The 19312-nt window shown below is 40.0% G+C and overlaps 1 protein-coding gene across 1 annotated transcript in view; it reads right to left on the reverse strand.

Annotated features, from left to right (window-relative positions):
• Window positions 1–10060: 10060 nt before the first annotated feature.
• Window positions 10061–19312, reverse strand: part of ASB4 (ankyrin repeat and SOCS box containing 4) — a 67432-nt gene continuing 58180 nt past the window's right edge. Inside the window, exons 4-5 of the mRNA XM_008579273.1 lie at window positions 11331–11444; window positions 10061–10249 (exon numbers count right to left, since the gene is read on the reverse strand). Coding sequence (XP_008577495.1) covers window positions 10061–10249; window positions 11331–11444 — 303 coding nt within the window. The remainder of the gene's footprint in view (window positions 10250–11330; window positions 11445–19312) is intronic.

Below are 19312 nucleotides of genomic sequence, written 5' to 3' on the forward strand. Positions count from 1 at the left end.
CAGTTAGTAACTAGACCCTGATTAAGTCACATAACTTTTCCAATCTTCATTTGTTCACATGTAAAATAGGGATGGCACGAATAGCTACCAATTGTTGGGTGCTGACTATATGTGAGGCATTGTGCTGAGTACTTTGTATGCATTACAAATAACTACAGAAATTTAATAGTTATATTGGAATAATCACAGGTGTTAGATGACATTTATTCAATAATTATGCATTGAGTGACTCCTAAATGCTAGGAGTTGAGGTCCAAAGGGAAGAAATTACAAATGATTCAAACAGGCATTTCACCAAAGAAGATATACAAATAGCACATAAGCAAGTGAAGAGCTGTTTAACATCATCAACCCTCAGAGAAATACAAATTAAAACTACAAAAACATATCAGTACTCATTCATCAGAATGGCTAAAATTGAAAAGACTGACATCACCAACTATAGAAAAGAATGTGCAGCAGCCAAAAGGATGTGAAAGAATCCATATCACTTTGGAAAACAGTTTGGCACTTTCTTGTAAAGTTAAATATATACCTACTGGCTGACCTATGAATTCCACTTCTAGATATTTACTCAAGGAAATCGGAAATATGTCCACAAAAAAGGTTTCAACAATAAGGTTTATAACATGTATGTCCATTGTATTACTCAGGGTTTGCCAAAGAAACAGAACCTATACACTGCATGGAGAGAGTGAGGCAGAGAAAAATTTTAAGGAATCATCCCTTGTGATAGTAGGGGGCTAGCAAATCTGAAATTTGCAGGGCAAGCCAGTAGGGTGGAGACCCAGGGGAGAGTTAAAGTTTTGGTTGTGCATCTGAAGACAGTTTGGAGGCAGAGTCCCTTTTTCCTAAGGGATCTCAGTCTTTTTCTCTTAAAACATTCATCTGATTAGATGAAGCCCACTTCCATATTATGGAGCATAATCTGCCTTACTCAAATGTTAATCACTTCTAAAAAATACTTTCAAAGCAACATATAGATTGATGTTTGAAGAAATATCTGAATACTATAGCCTACCCACGTTAACACATAAAATGAACCATCACATCCATTATTACCCAAGCGTGGAAGGAACCCAATGTCCATCACCAGGAGAACAGATAAATAAATTATGGTATACTCATATGGTGGAACACTACTAAGCAATAAAAAGATATAAACTATTGATATATGCAAAAACACGGATGAATCTCCAAAATATTATGTTAAGAAAAAGAAATCAGATACAAAAGAGTACACACTGTATAATTCCATTCCTGTGAATTCAAGAGCAAGTAAAACTAACCTATGGTGATAGAAATGGTATAGTGGTTGCCTGTGAGAGAAGTGGGGATATGCTGGAAAGAAACAGAAGTGAACGTTCTGGGGTAATAAATGCGTTCTTTATCTTGACTAGAGTGTTGATTACAAGGGTGTATATATTTTTGAAAATTCGTCCGAGTATATATTTTTTCATTGTGTATTTTGTTGTATGTAAATTTTACCTTAATTTTAAAAAACTAACTGAAGAGATTATAGTTCCTCTCTTTAAGGAGGTTACAGCCTGGTGGGGGAGACAGATGGGCAGACATGTACAACATAGTACAAGTGAGGTACTTAGCCTCATTCTCTTATTAAGGCTTTTAAAAGGGTAGGTGGGGAGTGGGAACTGATATTTTTAAAGCATCTCAGGGTTCTAATGTGCAGCTCAGGGTGAGACCCTCGACTCATCAGTGCCCCATGAGGGCTCAGACTTTGCCATTATTCACCCTCTAATCCACAGAAGCTACAGGTTCAGCTCCACATTTGTTGAATAAATGCCAAAATTCTATGCTTCTCCTGACCAAAACAAAACAAAACAAAACACCAGCATCCCATGCCAGTAATCATCCCTGCCTTCTAATTCCCTCCAGCTTTTTATCTACATAATGCCTGATCTACAGCCTATGAGAGCATTGAGAATAGAACCCAGGGACAACAAATATACTATTTCATCTTGCCTATCAAATCCAAGCAGTTGGAAGTGGCAGTCTAGACACTGTGCTGAGGAGGCTTCTGAGGCTGAGTCTGGGCTGTATGGCAGAGAATAACCCGATTGGTTAATATTGTCCACCATCGGTGTAGAAAATGATGTACCACACTTTGCCATCCCAGAATAGTTCAAATTTAAGCACCACATGATATCTATGTAAGAAAGGCAAGCTGTACATACAAAGACAGCATATGTCGAGAGTCATGCAGCCCTGTTCCAATGCAGAAAAAAATAATTGAAGTCTATTGAAAACCAATTCAAATGTCAACACACTGAAAGAGGACCTGTACTGATTTATGTAGATGTGGCCAATGTCTAAAAAAGGGCAGGCTTCCTCCTGTGGGCTGCAACACATAGCGATGGAATATCATTGAATAGATACATCCATGCCTTCTACTCACATATGTTTGATAGATATGTGTGTGTCTAACCTTTTCTGCCACATGTGGGGTCTACTAGTGAGTCACTTATAGCATTCTAGAATTGAAGAGGGGGACTAGAATAATAATTACAATTTATTAAAACCTAACCATGTGCCTGGCATTGTGCTACATATGCTTCAGCTATTATTTTATTTACTTTCCAGTCAACTCTACAATGAGGCGATTACTGCCCCTAGTTACCAAGGTGCAAACTGTGCATCGGAGAGAGTAAATGGCACAGAGGAATTCTAATTCTGACAGGTCTGACTCTATTTGTTAGTCTGTATGGGCAACTCTTCCCCTGTATTATCTCAGGAAGAAATTATTTTGTGCTTTCCCAAAAGGAAGCGTCTCTCTGACCTTACTGGTGAAGTTGTCTGACTCCGTGCTGCAGTATGTAGAACACCTGTAACCCAGATCAGATGACTGGGCATTGATGGGGGCAGGCAGAAACGAGCAAGCCTGGTTTTGGAGGCTTTTCTCCTTGTAGTTTTTGCTGTAAGCTTTGCCCAGATCTCTCACCTGTGATCTATTTCTGAAAAGAAAACAAATTCTTCATAATTGTGGCTTTCAGACTGGGATCAAACAGTCAAAGAATGAGAGAGGGAGAAAGAAGCACAAAATATCCCAGTTTCTGTCTGCATGACTTAAGTGTAAACTTCATGCATCCAAATTTTGCAGAAGACACTAGTCCCCCAAAATATCCCAATATGCCCTCTACATTGCTCACTCTGAGATCCCAGCCAAGCAGAAGAAAAACAAAACAAAAAAACCCACCTAGGAATGAGGACAATAAACAAGAAGGGAAGGGAGAAAAGGAAGAAAGGGAGGGAGAGAAAGGAAGAAAGGGAGGAAGAAAAGACAGAAGAGAATTACTATGAAATCATCTATTTCAGTGCTGCACAGAGAGAAACTAGCTGCAATATTGTTGTTTTTTTCCTTCCAGATTTTGTAGCCACAGGATAGAACCCCGTGGTTCTAAAGATCTCTTCCAGATGCCCAGATTTCTTTCCAGTGAAAGGCAGAGTAGATTTGTTTGAAACTGTAACCAGGACATATAGAATACCTATTTGCCTTCCTTGAGCATTTGGGTTTGAGTTTCTTCAGAGCTGCATTTTAGATCTTAGAGCTTCCAGTAATTCTACAGCTCTGATGCAGGGCAGGGAAAAAGTTCTCCTACAGTGCCTCCTTCTGGCCAAACTGCCACGAGCAGAGACCCATTAACAAGTCAGCTAGGAACAGTTTGCTTCAGAGGGTGTGTTTGTACCACAGGAAAGTCGTTGCAGGTAAAATGCAATAAAAAAACAAAAGTCAGGACTTTGGCCTGTGCACGTAAATGTCTTAGAAACCCTGTCGTATTCTCCAGCACTTCTACATAGCAGAAGCACCTACCATCTGAGCATGACTCTGTTTTAGATGCTTCACACATGTTGTTTCATTTAATTCCCAAAGTGCCCTGTATGACAGTTATTAATCACAATTATCCAAATAAAAAAAATTGACACTCGGGTTAAGAAAGTGACCTATATTCACACAATAAAAATTAAAACCCAAACCCTTGAATTCCAAAGTCCCTGTTTTTCCCCTGTACCTACCACACTGCAGTACTAATACATGGGACTAAATACTCTTCCATTTCTTTGTATTTTTACCATGGAATTAGCCAGAGATTATCTAGAAACAATTTGCTGATACCTAAGCTTTTTCTGATGGAACATCCTAAGAGGCCTCTTACTGTCCGTCTGACTTCAGCAGCATTGGACGTTCTGGGGCTCCTGAAGGACTGTAATTATGTCAGGGGTTCTGTAGACAATTTGTCACTTGAACACTGCCACAATCAAAACTATAAGCAGTCCTAGAATCCAAATTTTGCTCCTGTTCTGTCATTCTCTGATGCCCTGGAAGAAAATTTTCTTTCTTCTTTTTTTTGATGTTATTTAAGAAATTCTCGAGCTTTTACTAAAAAGAAAAGCAAAGCTAAATCATTCCATCTAATTGAGAGTTTTACATGAGAAGAAAAGGGTTAATTAGTGTCATGTTTACATATTTTTTCAGATCTAAAGCTTCAGAATTGTACCTTTTGCGGGGGGTGGGGCACATGGAAAAAGAGTTGAGGGGAATGGTAAAGGCAATTATCTGGTTAAACTCTATGAAGATGCTCTGAAAATGATAAAAATACTCTATACATGTTACATAGCTGTATCATAATTATTATTACTATAAAAGATATAAGGTTGGAAAAAGTGGGATTATGATAATAATATTTATTGGTTCCCCATGGTGTTTTCCCACTATTCAAGACATTTCATAATCTGGTCCCACCCACCTCTTCCAGCCTCATCCTCTACTCTCTACAAATAGCAAGTGTTCATCTCCTTCTATCAGGTTTGTATAACTAGCGCTGATGAATACTCATTGAGCATCCAGCTCTAACCCTTCAGCAGGGCAACTCACTTATCTTAGGTGCTACCCCCTCCACCGTCCTACTCTCACTCAAACTATTACCAAACCTTATCTTTCTTCAGGTCACAGGTCAAGTGCACCTGCCTTCACGCTGCCTTCCCTGGTCCACAGTGACCTCTATCTGCCCTCAACTCCAACAGCACTTGCCATCTGAGCCCACCAGCCAGGCTCTCACTGACTTGTCACAGTATTATGCGCATCTGTCAAGATCCCCAGAGGAAATGGAAGGTACACTCAGTAGGGTGACTGAAGAGAATTTAATCAAGCACTATCCACAGAAGTGTAGAGCGTGGAGGAAACCAGCAAAGAATAATGAGAAACACAGGACAGGGATGAGGGCAATTAAATGGAAGCCTTGACTACCACTAGGTCTGAAGGAACAGGTGGAGGAAGCGGCTACTATAACCCAGGGAGAGCAGTAGCTTAGGAGAGGGGCTCCAGACAGGAGCTGTGCCTAGGTAAAGGAATTCAGCCACCAGCAAGAAGAGACCCAGCAGGGAGGTAGCCAGGAAGAGTCCCAATCTCCTGCTGATCTTTGCATTGACTGAACCCACTAGGAAGCCAGGAGGCAGGGAGTCCAGTGGATGCAGTCTGCACAAGTCATCCCGCCAAGACACAAGCAGGGCAGAGAGAGAATGGATGTTGAGAAGGGCAGCTCAGTTTGTGTGTCTTGTGCCTGAATCTAATTGATTATAATCTCTACTGGTCCCCACCACTTGTCAATCAAATACTGACTTTCAGGTTCCACCAAATCTGGAACAGGTAGGGAGTGAATGTCTTCCCTAGTGGCTCTGGGCAGCGTCTGAGCTCCTGGATCTTGAGAAGGCTCCCAGTACTTATCTTCTGCGTCTAAGATTGCCTTACACACCCCATGATGATGGTTCTGTCAATTCTTCCCTGCTTGCTAAGCCTATAATTTATAGGGATGCATTTAATTTAAGAAATACAAGATGGCATCACTTTTTATTTCCTTAGCTGGATTAGCATATATTTGCACAGTTGTTATCCAATACCATTGAGGCATACCTCTATCTGAGAAAACCAATTAGCAAAGAAGAAACATAAGCACACCCAACCCACCCAGGGTCACTTTTTTAAAAGGGGGAAAAAATGCAACTGGTTTTTGGAGGATGTTTTTGCACATTTCATGCATTGCTTCTCATTGGCTGCAGGTGTGACCAAACGTATGAATAGGACTGTTTATCACTGAAATATAAGTTTTGAAAATCATTTCTGATCGACCAATTTATGTCAGGTTGACAGAAAAGTAACTCAGTTAGATAGTGCCTAACTTAAAAAAACAAACAACACTATATACTTTTTATTCTTATTTCTTAGGAAAAACAAATAAATAAAAACATTGTGCTACTAAAAGTGAATGATACAATGACTTAACAACACTCCCCTTTTTTCTTTCCAAATTTAGCACAGAACTGTGCATGTGGTATACTGAATAAGCTCTTGCAAGTGAAAGAATAAATGAATGAAATTCATAAGCCCTGCCTGTCCATTCATTTGATGTGCCCTCACTGCTAGGAATCTCATTGCTAATCTACACTCCTGCTATAAAGTTAATCTCCTCCTTCTCTTTCTCCCATTGAAGATGGTAACAGCTGCTCAACCCCCTCTCTGTCCACATGATAAATTTTCAAGTAACCCCACAGCCTTCATGAAATAGTAAAAGGAGTCATTGGATCCTTAATAAACCCTCTTACAAAATGACAAAGTTTCAAAAATTAACGTTTTGCTTATTTGCTGATCCTCCACATCAATGTTATTTCCACCTTTATTCCCCACCTCAAAAAAATCCCAGGAAGTTCAGCACCCTGGTTTGTGTTGTTCCCCCACTGATTCCCAGCTGTCATCCAAGTGCCTGGCACATAGTGGGAGCTTACCCAGTAGTTTCTAAAGTGAACAGAAATCTACCATGTATCACCTATAGGTACAGCACCTCTCTAAGGATATATTACCCCACTGGTAGAAACCTGTCCTTAAAGTACAATGATTATGACAATAACAAGGACAATAATAATAAAATGCTTACTGAGTGTCATGCTCTGTTCTATTGCTCTAATGTATTAATAATTCACAAAACAATCCTATAAAAGTTGTGAGGTAGGTACCATTATTATTCCCATTTCACAAATGAGGAAACTGAGGCATGAAGCAGGTGTGTCATTTTCCCTAAATTATGGATCATATAAGGGTGGGAGCCAGAGTATGAACCCAGACAGGCACCAGAGCCAAAACTTTGAACATCTACTCTAATGCACCTGCTTATCATCCTAAAGAAAGTAACAAGGAATTCCTTACAGGTACTAACAATGGTGTTTGCGTTTCAAAGAAAATAAGCAAATAGTTGGATTCTTTTTTAAAAGTTTTGTAAGTGAAACAGCTTAGAATATTGTGAGTTCCTCACAATCAGATGAGTTATAATAATATGCCTTAGCTGCCTTTTCCAACACTGATGACCTACTGCAAATGGTTTGTTGCTTTTTTTTTATCCCTACGATCATCTTTGACTAGTATGTTTTTATCAGAACCCACTGGGTTCAGAATGGAAGGACAAAGATGTAACACTTAGTGATTAAAAAGCAGAACACAAGTGTGTCTATTTCCTGAGGACAGAAAACTGGATAGGTGGTTGTTTCCTCATATCAAAGATTCTTCCTCTCATGCAACTCATAGAAGAGAGATTGTTTTTTTTTTTTTTCCTTCATGATACTAGATGTCAATTTACAGAAAGTCCTCCCAGAAGGTAACAAAGATATCATGAGAATATAATGTCCTCTGTTGCTTCGCCCAGAGTTGAGTGGATGGTGAGAACGAAGAGGAACAAAAAAACCCAGGATGACAGAGATGGTGGGAGGCAGAAGAGAATGATTGAGTGCAATTTCTTTGTTACTACTTACATGCTCATTCCAATAGCAATCGCCTGCTGTTGTATTTATGTTTCAGCCACATTTATCCTTTACTTTCTTCTGAAACCCTCATTTATTATAAGCACAATTCCTCGTTCTCTTTTTCTTTCTAAATGTTGAAGAAAACAATGAAACATATAGAGTTCTTCAGTCTCATTGCTGAAAAGTCTAAGTTGGGTTAGGAAAAAGAGTCTCACTGGTAAATAAACAACTCAGAGACGAAAGGAAATAGAAGAGCTTTATTCGGAGTTTTCTCAATACAAGTTCAAATATGAGAAAAAAACACTTTAAATCCACATATAAACAATTCAAAGCAAGTAGCTATGTATTATACGCTAGATTAACACAAATACTTAAGCATGAACAAACTAATTGAGAAACGTTTTTCTTTCCCATGCTTGCCCCAAGGCTGTGCCTCACAGATTATTCTGCCAGAACACTCCTTAAGACAGAGGGAAGCACGCAATCCTCCAAGTTCTAAGATGTGTTCTAATGTCACTTGCTGCGAGCAAACTATTTCTTGAAGGATCATGTTTAATATGAATAATTCATACACATTCAGAATTCTGTTCCATGATATAGCTCTTGTTTCAGTACAAAACATTTCCCCCAAAATATTTGAGTAAAACTGCTACTTAAGAAAGATTATCGTATCCAGCTATGGTTTTTCCTACACAGCACCAGGAGTAAGAGAACCCCAGCTTAGATGCACAGTCTAGGTGACAGCCTCGTGGAGCACTTAACATGATTGCTATTCGCCCAGACATTCAAAGTTAAACAAGATGGAGAACTACACAGATAAAAGAAACCTGCTCACAACTGGCAAATAGTATTTGTTTGCACTTAATTACTTTTGCTTTAACCCCTAAGAAGCGACGTTAAGAGAAAATGAGCTTATCTAAAGGTGATTAGCAAGAACAAAAAAGTTTCGCAAAGTTGGCCGCATAAACCAAAGGCCCAAAGGTTAATCATCTACACTTCTCTTTCTGCAAACCACTAACTAGCAAGCCTGGTTAACACACTTAACTTTCCAAGTTTCTCAAACTTTTACCATTTCTAAAAAGCCTTTCTATTTACTTTCTGTAGCCAGCCATTATTAGCAAAATGCTCCTTAACTTTTAGCTAAAATGCTTGGAAATGTCAGTCTGCTGCATAAAAAGACCAGCGTAATCAACTAAGTCTTTCACATACTTTGTTTTATTTGTTTTCTTAAACTTCCTTGTCACATCCATGGAAGCTATTAAGTTTGCCATATTTTTCTCAAGGAGTCTGAGAAAGCTCTAAACAGGAAACCATACTAAACTAAAACACTATCTAGGTGTTTGGAGAAACTTAAATAAATATAATTACCCTAACAATAGCAGGAGTTCCCTCTACTTTACACAATCCCTTCACTCTTTAACTTCATGCTTGAAAGAAAAATCACACTTCGTGTCAGAACACGACTTTGAAAGGCAAGCACTAAAAATGAGTCTGCACCTGTACCCTCGCCCCGTCACTTCACATTGCAGTTACCTGCTTGTGTGTCTGGATCCTCTGCTAAATGGTGAGATCCTGGAGGGCAGGAGCCACATTGGACTCGTCTTTGCATCTCCAGTCTCTAGCTCAATGAGTGTGTGTCGAAATGTCCATCCTTGACTACTAAGTGGACGGTCTTTCTCATTTCTAATTTGACTCAAAGATCTCCTTGCTTTAACGATGCTCATGAACTTTCTTCACTAAAATAAGTTGAGGAGCTTGGTTTGGGAAGTAGGACTTTGCAAAACTAGTGATAATAATTACTGCTAAGTAGTAATAAGGAGAAGATAGCGTGTTTAAGAGGCCAATCACAAAGCCTGCTTGCTATATCGCAAACTGAACAGTAATGTAAACTTATAGCTGATAAGATAGAGAATGAGATTGGTTCTAAGAAAACATGGGTCCCATTTCAGATGAGATAATATATGAAAAGATTTACAAAAATATATCAGGCACCTAATAAGAGCGTTATATATATCAGTTATTACTGTTTTATCAGTACCTTCTGGATGCATTCTTGTCTTTGAAAATTCTTTAACTTACTTCTTGTTTATTTCCCCTCACCATGATACTCTAGGATTAATGATATAGTGTTTGTAAAGTGTTTTTGAAATCCCTAAAGTGTTATAATCAACCCAAGTACCATCTTATTTATGCAAACCGTGTCTACCCAGCAAGTCAACTTAAATATCTAGGATTGTGAACTGCTGTCTCATAAGACTTAATAAATGATTCCCTCTGGCTCTAAAAGCAAGTACTTTTTCAATGACAATGGGAGGGCAAGCAAAGGAATTGCTCGGTGGCATCTGTTGTGCAGCGCTCTTCGAATGGCACATCTCGATAAATGCATGAGAGTCCTTGGAGAGTTACAACACACGGTGAAGAGAGAGTGGTAAAAATCCCAGTATCTCTGCAAAGGAAGGCAAGACATGTTGACATGAGAAAGGCCCCATGTTTTACATCAATAAAAATCAAAAAAGATGCATTTAGTCCCTACTTTACAAATAATGGCAGCTTTCTAGGGTCTTTGGCAGTGAGACAACTAAAGATGAAACTGAGATTAGGAGATAAGAGGTAATATATAAGGAGAAAGGAAGGGACATAATACTCTACAATTCAGAACACAGGAAAAGAGATGAAATATGCTTGTGTGAACTGCCTGGACTAGTCTAAATCAAAACAGAAATTTCAGATTAATCTAAATATTATTATATGCCCTTTATATGTGTGGTGTGACCTATATATTCAGGTAGTTAATGGAAGCGAAGGATTGATGAAGCCCAGTCAGATTAAGTAACTTTTAAAGGTAAAATTTGGCACATACACTGTTAAAATTATTTTTTAAATAAAGGTAAAATAGCTATCAAGCAGCAGAGTAAGATTGCACCTAAGCCATCAGCCTCCAAGCCCAGTGAACTTTGCATTCCATGCCTGGAGCCTCTCCTTGTGCTGGAGACATCTTTGGCTTCTAAAACCAAGGACAGAATGTTCAGTGGGAAGGACTGTTTACAAAGGTAGCAAAATACCTAAGTCCACAATTGAGGACTTGGCTCTACCACTGGCTTTCTGTATATTCCATCACAGGGTTTTTAATCTGTTTCCTGATTAATAACTACTTCAAGATATTTAAAAGTGAGTGATATAATCAAAACACTTTAATGTTCTGATAAAAATTCTATATGAGCAATCCCAAATATTATCATTTAATTCATCTGAATTGATGGGAAGAAAGTAAAACTGCCACCCTTATATATTTATTCAATTTGCCCTTAGATGGAGAAATTCCCTGGTACACTCCCTAATGCCACATATTTGAGGGAACTATTTACTCTCACACCTGCATTTTATAATCCTTTGTCATATTGCATTTGAATAAGCTTTAAAGCCAATTGTCAAACCAATTTTTTAAATTAGAATTTTCTGCACTTTTATCACAGTCCGGAAGGAAGTACTTGATAGTGACAACCATAGGAAGTGGATTGATCATTTACCTCCAAGTCATCATCAGGGATAGCTCTTCTCCACTTTATGTTCCACCTGATGTGTTCATAGGCATTGACGACAACTTCGATCGCTTTGGGACAAGAGTGACAAGCCTGTATCACCTGCAGAGGAAGCACAGAGATTCATTTGTCCAATGCACATAGATGATTCATTCATTCTGCTGAGACATCCAAGGATTCACGGACATATTTGGCTCCCTGGATCCCTGAAATGCTTTAGAGAAGACTTGTGCCTTTTGGTATTCAATCACGCTGTCAGCCCCCATGGCAGATGGGAAAATTAATAAAATCAGACTAATTTCCTTCACCATCCAGAAGCAAGTGAAAAGGAGGGGCTAACAAAAAGGAGGAACCTGGGCCGAGCCTGTGGTGCACTCGGGAGAGTGTGGCGCTGGGAGCACAGCAGTGCTCCCGCCGTGGGTTCGGATCCTATATAGGGATGGCTGGTGCACTCACTGGCTGAGCACGGTGCGGGCGACACCAAGCCAAGGGTTGCAATCCCCTTACTGGTCACAAAAAGGAAAAAAAACAAAAAAAAGGAGGAACCTGAAGAATTTTTTGCCCTGCCCATGATCAAAGCAATTTTGAGAGAGGCTGGTCTCAGTATGTACTTCCAGCTGCCTGAGAAGCTCTTCCACCTATACAGAAAATTTTGTTATCAAAAAGCTGAATGTTAGTAATCTAAGAATTTAGGTCTGCAGGTGACCATGAGGTAAAGCAAATGATAGAGTAACATGCATGTTGACCAAAGTTACCTTCCCAGTGCAACGCATGAAGAGAACTGGTATCACATACCAAACCACGTGCACTGGTATTTTAACTTTCATCAACAAATAAAAGCTGACGTGAAATTTAATTATTCGATTAGCATACTCCGCCCAACAGTTCAATGACCAACCAACAAAACTGAAAAGCTGAGTTAAGGTGGCCAGCATTTTCCTCAGGAGAGAAAAAGATTTAGACCAAACTGGATGACTATATACTTAACCAACCTTTGAGGTAGCCATGAAGTTTGGACCTAACTGATCGATCAATCTAACAGTGTTTATTTGGTTATGAGTTTAGGGATATATAAGAGTACTTCAAAAAGTCTGTAGAAAAATAGAACTAAAAGATAATATAAATCTTTCCATAAACTTTTCGAAGTACTCTTGTATAAGAAATACCCGAAAACTAAAACACACTTGTTTCTGGTGAGAGGTTTATCATAAGAATGAGAGGCAAAAACACATACGTAAAAGAAGACCAGGGTTGATAAATGGTGGGTCTGTGTATTTAAGTGTTAGGTTATACAGTTTAAAAAATAGGAACTATAGAAACACCTAGAGAGAGAGAGCTGAGTGGGCTGGGGCTAGGCAGGAAAGATTTCTTGGAGGAGATGAGATCAACTTTAGATCCTGGAGGGTGGAAAGGTCTGTGGGGTGTGCGTGCAGCCATGCCTGCTTGCATGCACCAGTGTACCTATCTGCATGTGCAGCCTCAGCAAGTGTGACAGTGATGTTGAAGAAAAGGTACTTCAAGGGGTACAGGAAAAGAACAGCTTAGTTTTTCCCCTTTCTCCTGTCCACACAAACCCACTTCCTGGAACATTTCTTCTCCACTCCTGGCATGACACCTTAGTAAGGACTTGCACCGGTGTCTAGTTCATTTCTAATAACAAAAAGCCCTCCAGTCATTCTAGATACAATAAAATGTCATTTCAGTAATAAAAATGTCTATTTTAATTGAAAAATTTAAATTCCAAATTTTGTTCAAAGTAAAAGAGTCCTGTCTCCCTTAGCCCAGGCCTGCTCCAGGCTGGAAGCCTGCAGTGGGAAAGGAGGTATTTTGGATGTGGGATAATAGAAAATACGTGAGGGACTTCAAAAAGTTCATTTTTGTATTATCCTTTAATACAAAACATTTGTATTATCTTTTAATTCTATTTTTCCATGAACTTTTTGAAGTCCCTTCATATTTTGTCTTTGCCCCAAGTTCCTGGTACAGAGCTCCTAAAACCCTTAAAATTTCCGGAATGACAGGAGCATCTTTGGTTAATGGTAACAAGCTCCTTTCAACCAGAAAGACCAAGCCTTGACTAGAGGGTTGGAATTCTCAACCCCCCACACCCCCAAAAAAGAAAGAGGAATTGCAGGTTGAATCTGATCAGCAGTGGCCAATGACTTCATCAATCTTACCTATGCAATGAAACCTCCATAAAAATCTGGAATGACTGGGTTTGGGGAGCTTCTGGTTTGGTGAACACAGCAGAGTGCTGGGAGGGTGGTGTGCCTCAAGAGAGCATGGACACCCTGTACCGACCCCTCCCCCACTTATCTTGCCCTGTGCTTTTCTTCCATTTGGCTGTTCCTGAGTCATATCCTTTATAATAAACCAATAAACCAGTACTAGTATGTAAAATGCTATCCTTAGTTCTGTGAGTCATTCTAAGAAATTATCAAGCCCAAGGAGAGAGTCATGGAAACCTCTGAATTTGCAGTTGGCTTGGCAGAAATTTGGGTAGCCTGGGCAACCCCATTTGCAGCTGGCATCTAAAATATAAGCAGTCTCGAGAGCATGCCCAGGATCCTAAGGCAGGAGCCGAGGGACAGCTCTCCACCCCTCTCCCTGGCTGGGATCACGCAGGCAAGAAACAGAGGATGCCCTGGGTCAAAGGCTGGAGCTGAGGGCAGCCCCCTCCACAAGGAAACAGGCAAGGAGCACTCAAAAACACCACTTCCTCGTGGGTGGCCTACAACAGCCACCACCACAGACATGGCTGCTGCAAAAGCAGCTCAATGCCACAGCAGTAGTCACAGCTACTGTTCAGGTGGCCCACCAGACACCCAACTGCAGTGACAGAAGGAGACTCACCAGCAGAGACCAGAAAAAGAAGAGGACATCTCTCTCCTCAAAGCCCACTCCAGTGTAATAAAGATGCAACTCGTCTACCATGCCCCTGCTGTTATTTCTGATTTTAGTAATTTCTGTCTTCTCTCTTGTTTTCTTGGTCAGTCTAGATAAAGGTTTGCAAATTTTCTTGATTCTTTTAAAGAATCAAAAAAAAAATGACTAATAAGCAGTCTACAGAGCACCACTGATGTAAATATTTTAGTGAAACATTAACTTTATATAATTCTTTTAGGGCACATAATCTTTGTATATATTGTGTAACTTGTTAAATATGTAACTGTCATTCACCTTCTTTGACAGACTTTGTTACGGGAGATTGAAATCAAGGTCAAAACTCATTTCTCATTATGATCCAATTTTTTTTTTTTACTTTATTTCTTTTCTGCATCTCTTTTGACAGTTTTGAATTTTCTGAATCAGATAGTTAAGAGCATTTTTGTTTTCAAGAGTTCATCATAATACATTTCTTTTTTTTTTTTTTTTTAAAGATGACCGGTAAGGGGATCTTAACCCTTGACTTGGTGTTGTCAGCACCACGCTCACCCAGTGAGCAACCGGCCATCCCTATATGGGATCCGAACCCGTGGCCTTGGTGTTATCAGCACCGCACTCTCCCGAGTGAGCCACGGGCCGGCCCATAATACATTTCTATATTATCAAATTTGAAAAAAAAAGCAGGACACAAAATTAAACATACTGGGCTATTACAACTCTGTCAAAAAATGCATGTGAAAGAAGACACTGACACTCAAAACAATCATTGTTATATAATGTGATGGGATTATGGATGATATTTTTGCCTTGTCTAAATTTATCGACTTATTGTAATATTGTATTTTGCTTTGTACAGTTATAATTTTTATAATTAAAAAATAAATTTATACTCAAAAGAAAAAGTATGAGCATTCTCTTGGGACTGAGCCTGTCACCTATGGAGTCTGAAACTAACTCCAAGTAGTTAAAGTCAGAATTGAATTGAATCGAATTGTTGGACACCCAGCTGGTGTCAAAGAATGGGAGAATTGGTTGGTGTGAGAAGAAACATTTTGGTGTGTTTCTCTATTTCCCCAACTTGTATTCTCCTCCACCCCTCCTGCCACCCACCCCTGGACTGCTCTGGGTTTAGAGGAGGTGGAGGGAGAGAAAAAGGGAAGCAAAGGTCTTTGCTGGTACCAACATGACCTCACACTAGCACCCTCTACAAGTCTTCCCTTTCTCCCAGGGGGAAGTTCTATAGGGAGCCCCTCAATTTGGAATACCCAATTTTCTTGATAAGGGCAATGTCTCCCTTCAGATTGGTCCCTCACAACCTTCACCCCTCCCCAGAAGCTTCTGTGTCCATCAGAACACCTCTCTACTTTTTTATGCCAAGATGACCCTATCTGTGGAAGTCCTTTGGGTGTAGCCTATTTTCATTTAAAACTGACCCCAGCTGGCTCTCCAATGTGACCACAAGAGGTCCACAGGGAACCTGCATATCTGTCCCATCATCAGTAAAAGCACTCCTGACTCCCAATTAAATCACTTTTCTCTCCTTTGCCTCCAGGCAAGCAGCTCCAGCCATAGGCCTGCTCCTTTACGTTTTCTCACTGTGAATTACCTATCGGTCCCATTTTTCCCTTGAAACTTCAGAAAACAAAAATAAAGCTCTCTGAGGAATCCTCTCAAATTCCCTCTCACTGGGTGTGAGATGAGGAGGAAGCCCCCAGCCCCACCATTAGAAGTAAGACATTCCTCTGCTCTGCATTTAAACACTTTCCTCAAGGAAATTTCCTTCTTAATTTCCCAGGCTGTCTCAACCTCAGCCTATTGGTGCTGGGCAGAGACCACAAAACTGGTTTTCCCCACTTCCTTTACTAGTTCTTCATAGGTGGTCTAGCATTGCATTTTTCAATGTAAGGTAGTAAGTACCTAATGTCTTGGGGTCTCAGGCAAAACTGAGACAGAAAGATTATCATTTTAATGCCCAGCTAAGTGTGTGTGTGTGTGTGAGAGAGTGTCTGTGTGCGTGTGTATGTGAGTGTGTGTGTGTGTGTGTGTGAGTGGGTGTGTATGAGTGTGAGTGGGTGTTGACAGTAAAGAGATCAAACTGAATGGAGAGCCCATCTTTGGAAAGAGCTAAAGATAAGAGCAGATAAGATGGAGCCAGGTGACAGTGCACCTGGAATGCCAGTCTGAAGAACTTGGGATTGACTTGACGGGAAATAGACTATTATATGTTCCTAACAAGAAAAGTGTAGTGAATTGAATTATGTCCTCCCAAAACTCACTGAAGCTTGAATTGTGTCCCCCAAGTTTTATGTATTAGAAACTTATCCCCCACTGTGACTGTTAAGAGGGTGGGAAATCCTATTATGGTAATTGAAAGTGGAGCCTTGAAGGGGTGATTGTATTATAGAATCATGCTGTAGTGAATGGATTAAAAACGGTAGTCAGGGGTGTGGTTCTGAGGGCTTTAAAAGAAGAGGGGAGTCTGTCACTCTCTCTCTGCTCTCTCTGCTTCCACCATCTTGCAATGTGAGAGCCCTGGGTCACTGTCACCACCACCAGATGGACTTTGGACTTCCCAGGCTCAGAAACTGTATGCAATAAATGTCGTTTTCTTTATAAATCACCCAGTTTCAGGTATTTTGTTATAAGCAACACAAATGGACTAACACAAAAAGGTTACGTTCAATCTATGCATTCCATTCGGAAGCCTTTATTGAGCACTATGTTTAGTACTATGGCAGTAATTCTGAGAATTTGATGACCTGCTTTTTGTCTTGAAGGAGTTTACAACCTAGTTGAAAAGACGTAGATATTTCAAAGAGTTAGAGAGCAATGTAAGTCAGTAAATAATAAAAGACTAACTTAATGATCATCGAGTGTCCCTTGAGCACCATGAGCAAAAGCACAAAGGAGAAAACAAGCATATGAAGGGCAGAGCGCAGTGAGGGGCTGGAGGGGAGGGTGCTGAGTAGCCTCACAGGCTGGCGTCAGCGCTAGTCCTGGGAATGGGGGGTGACCAAAGCTGCGCGACAGAACAAGTAGGGCTGGAGCCAGAAAACCACTTCTATGGGATCACTAAAAAGTCAGTGTTTCCAAGCCTACAGAAAGCGAACCTAGGACTTTATTTGGATGTATGGCTGCCAGGGTGGGCAGGTAATTTTCCGAAACCTTGACCTTGGAAAATTAGGCTGCTCTTTTCTTTGTAGCTGGGATGAGGATGGCAGATACATAGCTGTATGCAAAAGAGAAAGACAAAATCCTAAGCCATCTAAATGCTTCAGACACTGGTTATAAACTTCCATCATAGTATCATAGAATGTTAGATTTGCAAAGACGCTAAAGATGGTCCAATCCTCCTCATTTGAAGATGAGGACATTGAAACCTGGGTTTTGTTGAAATTTCTGAAGAATTCTCTAGTGAATGCAAAGACATTGCTAACAATTAATATGAAAATAGCATCCATCCTATAAAGACCTCCCGACACATTTTTTCTGGAAGGTTGATCCATGGAGAAGTAGGTTGGTAATCAGTTGAGGAACCCAAAATAAAAATTTAAATTAAGAGTTACCAGTACAGAGATGATAAGTGAGATTAGTCCAAGGCCTGAATGAAGAATATACTTATTCTGGAAATATAGAAACAAAAAAGGATGGAGAAATCAGAAAATTGATCATGAGGCTCTGCACATGGTCTAGGTGTCCACTCAGAAATCTGACCTCTGTGCCCTGCATTAATTCCCAAACCACACTCACTCTATGTGGAAACCAACTTGGTTATGTTTAAAGAAGCAATGCCCAAATACCCTTGATTAGTCACCAAGTATTCATCACCTCCCACTTCTGCCAACACTGAAAACACAGAGAAATGGAGGCAGAAGAGATGTGGCTGAGAGTTATTCTCCTCTTGCAACACATTGCCTACTTCTAATCTAGGGTTACCAGATTTAGCAAATAATAATACTACAGGCTACCCAGTTAAATTTGAATTTCAGATAGACAACAAATAATTTATAAGTATGGCTCAAATATTGCATAAGACATACTTGTACTAAAATTTACTTATTATTTATCCAAACTTCAAATTTAATTGAGCACCCAGTATTTTATCTGGCAATCCTATTCCTGGCCTCTATTTAGAAACAGTTCAAAGTAAATTTATAGAAACAGGAAAGTAATGCATTCATAGTTTAGGAGCCTAATCTTACACATTTAGTGCTTCAATCAGCAACTGGCACATTTCCCTATATTACAGGGAGATGACTTCTCACCTTTCATTAGGGTAAAAAACTTAGGTGGTTCCAAATCTTAACCTTCTACAGTCTTTGCATACACCAAGTCCAAAGCTCCCACTGCTGTCAGTTTTTACTGACACTCTAGTAAGTATTCTGTTTGCTGACAGAAGACTTGGTTCTCGGAGCATAAAAGGCTCCTTTTAGCCCGGCAGCTATCTTCACTGAGCTTCCTCCAGAACTAAAAGCTTCCTCCAGAACTGAAACAGCTGGACGCACCTTCTTCAGCCCTCCAAATTATTTCACCAGAAAACAACAACAACAAAAACAAGACATAGCAAACTCAAAGTCATCACTATATGCTGACTACCAAGAACCTGGACCATCCAACGACAGCAGGCTAGTGTGGAACCTGAAGGGAGAAGCTACTGCCTCCTCTTTGCTTTGCCTGCCTGGGAAACAGACGATGCCCAGTGAGCCTCACCTTCCATGAGCCTCCCTTTATAGAAGAACAATAGGATGAAAAGCTCTTTCTAGGATGGTCACAGCTGGAGAGAGCTTTAGACACCTCTCCTCATCATCCCCTAGAAGCACAGATAAATACACAATCTACTTAAAAAAACAGATTCAAGGTAAGTCTCCCTGTCACTCTTCTAATCCAAGTGCCACCTCTAAGCCACTTCAGCAGAGAAATTCTACAACTACCTCCACCCTTATATATTGATATGTTTGTGTGCAGAAAGGTACTTCATAATCAAGGGGAGCTGTTGTACCCCAGGCTTCATATACAACATTGTTCAATGGCAGGAATCATCTTTCCTCCACCAAACCCTCACGTTACCTTTCCCTACCCTAGAA

The sequence above is a fragment of the Galeopterus variegatus genome, unplaced genomic scaffold, assembly GCF_000696425.1.
Source record: "Galeopterus variegatus unplaced genomic scaffold, G_variegatus-3.0.2 Scaffold1850, whole genome shotgun sequence".
NCBI lineage: Eukaryota > Metazoa > Chordata > Mammalia > Dermoptera > Cynocephalidae > Galeopterus > Galeopterus variegatus.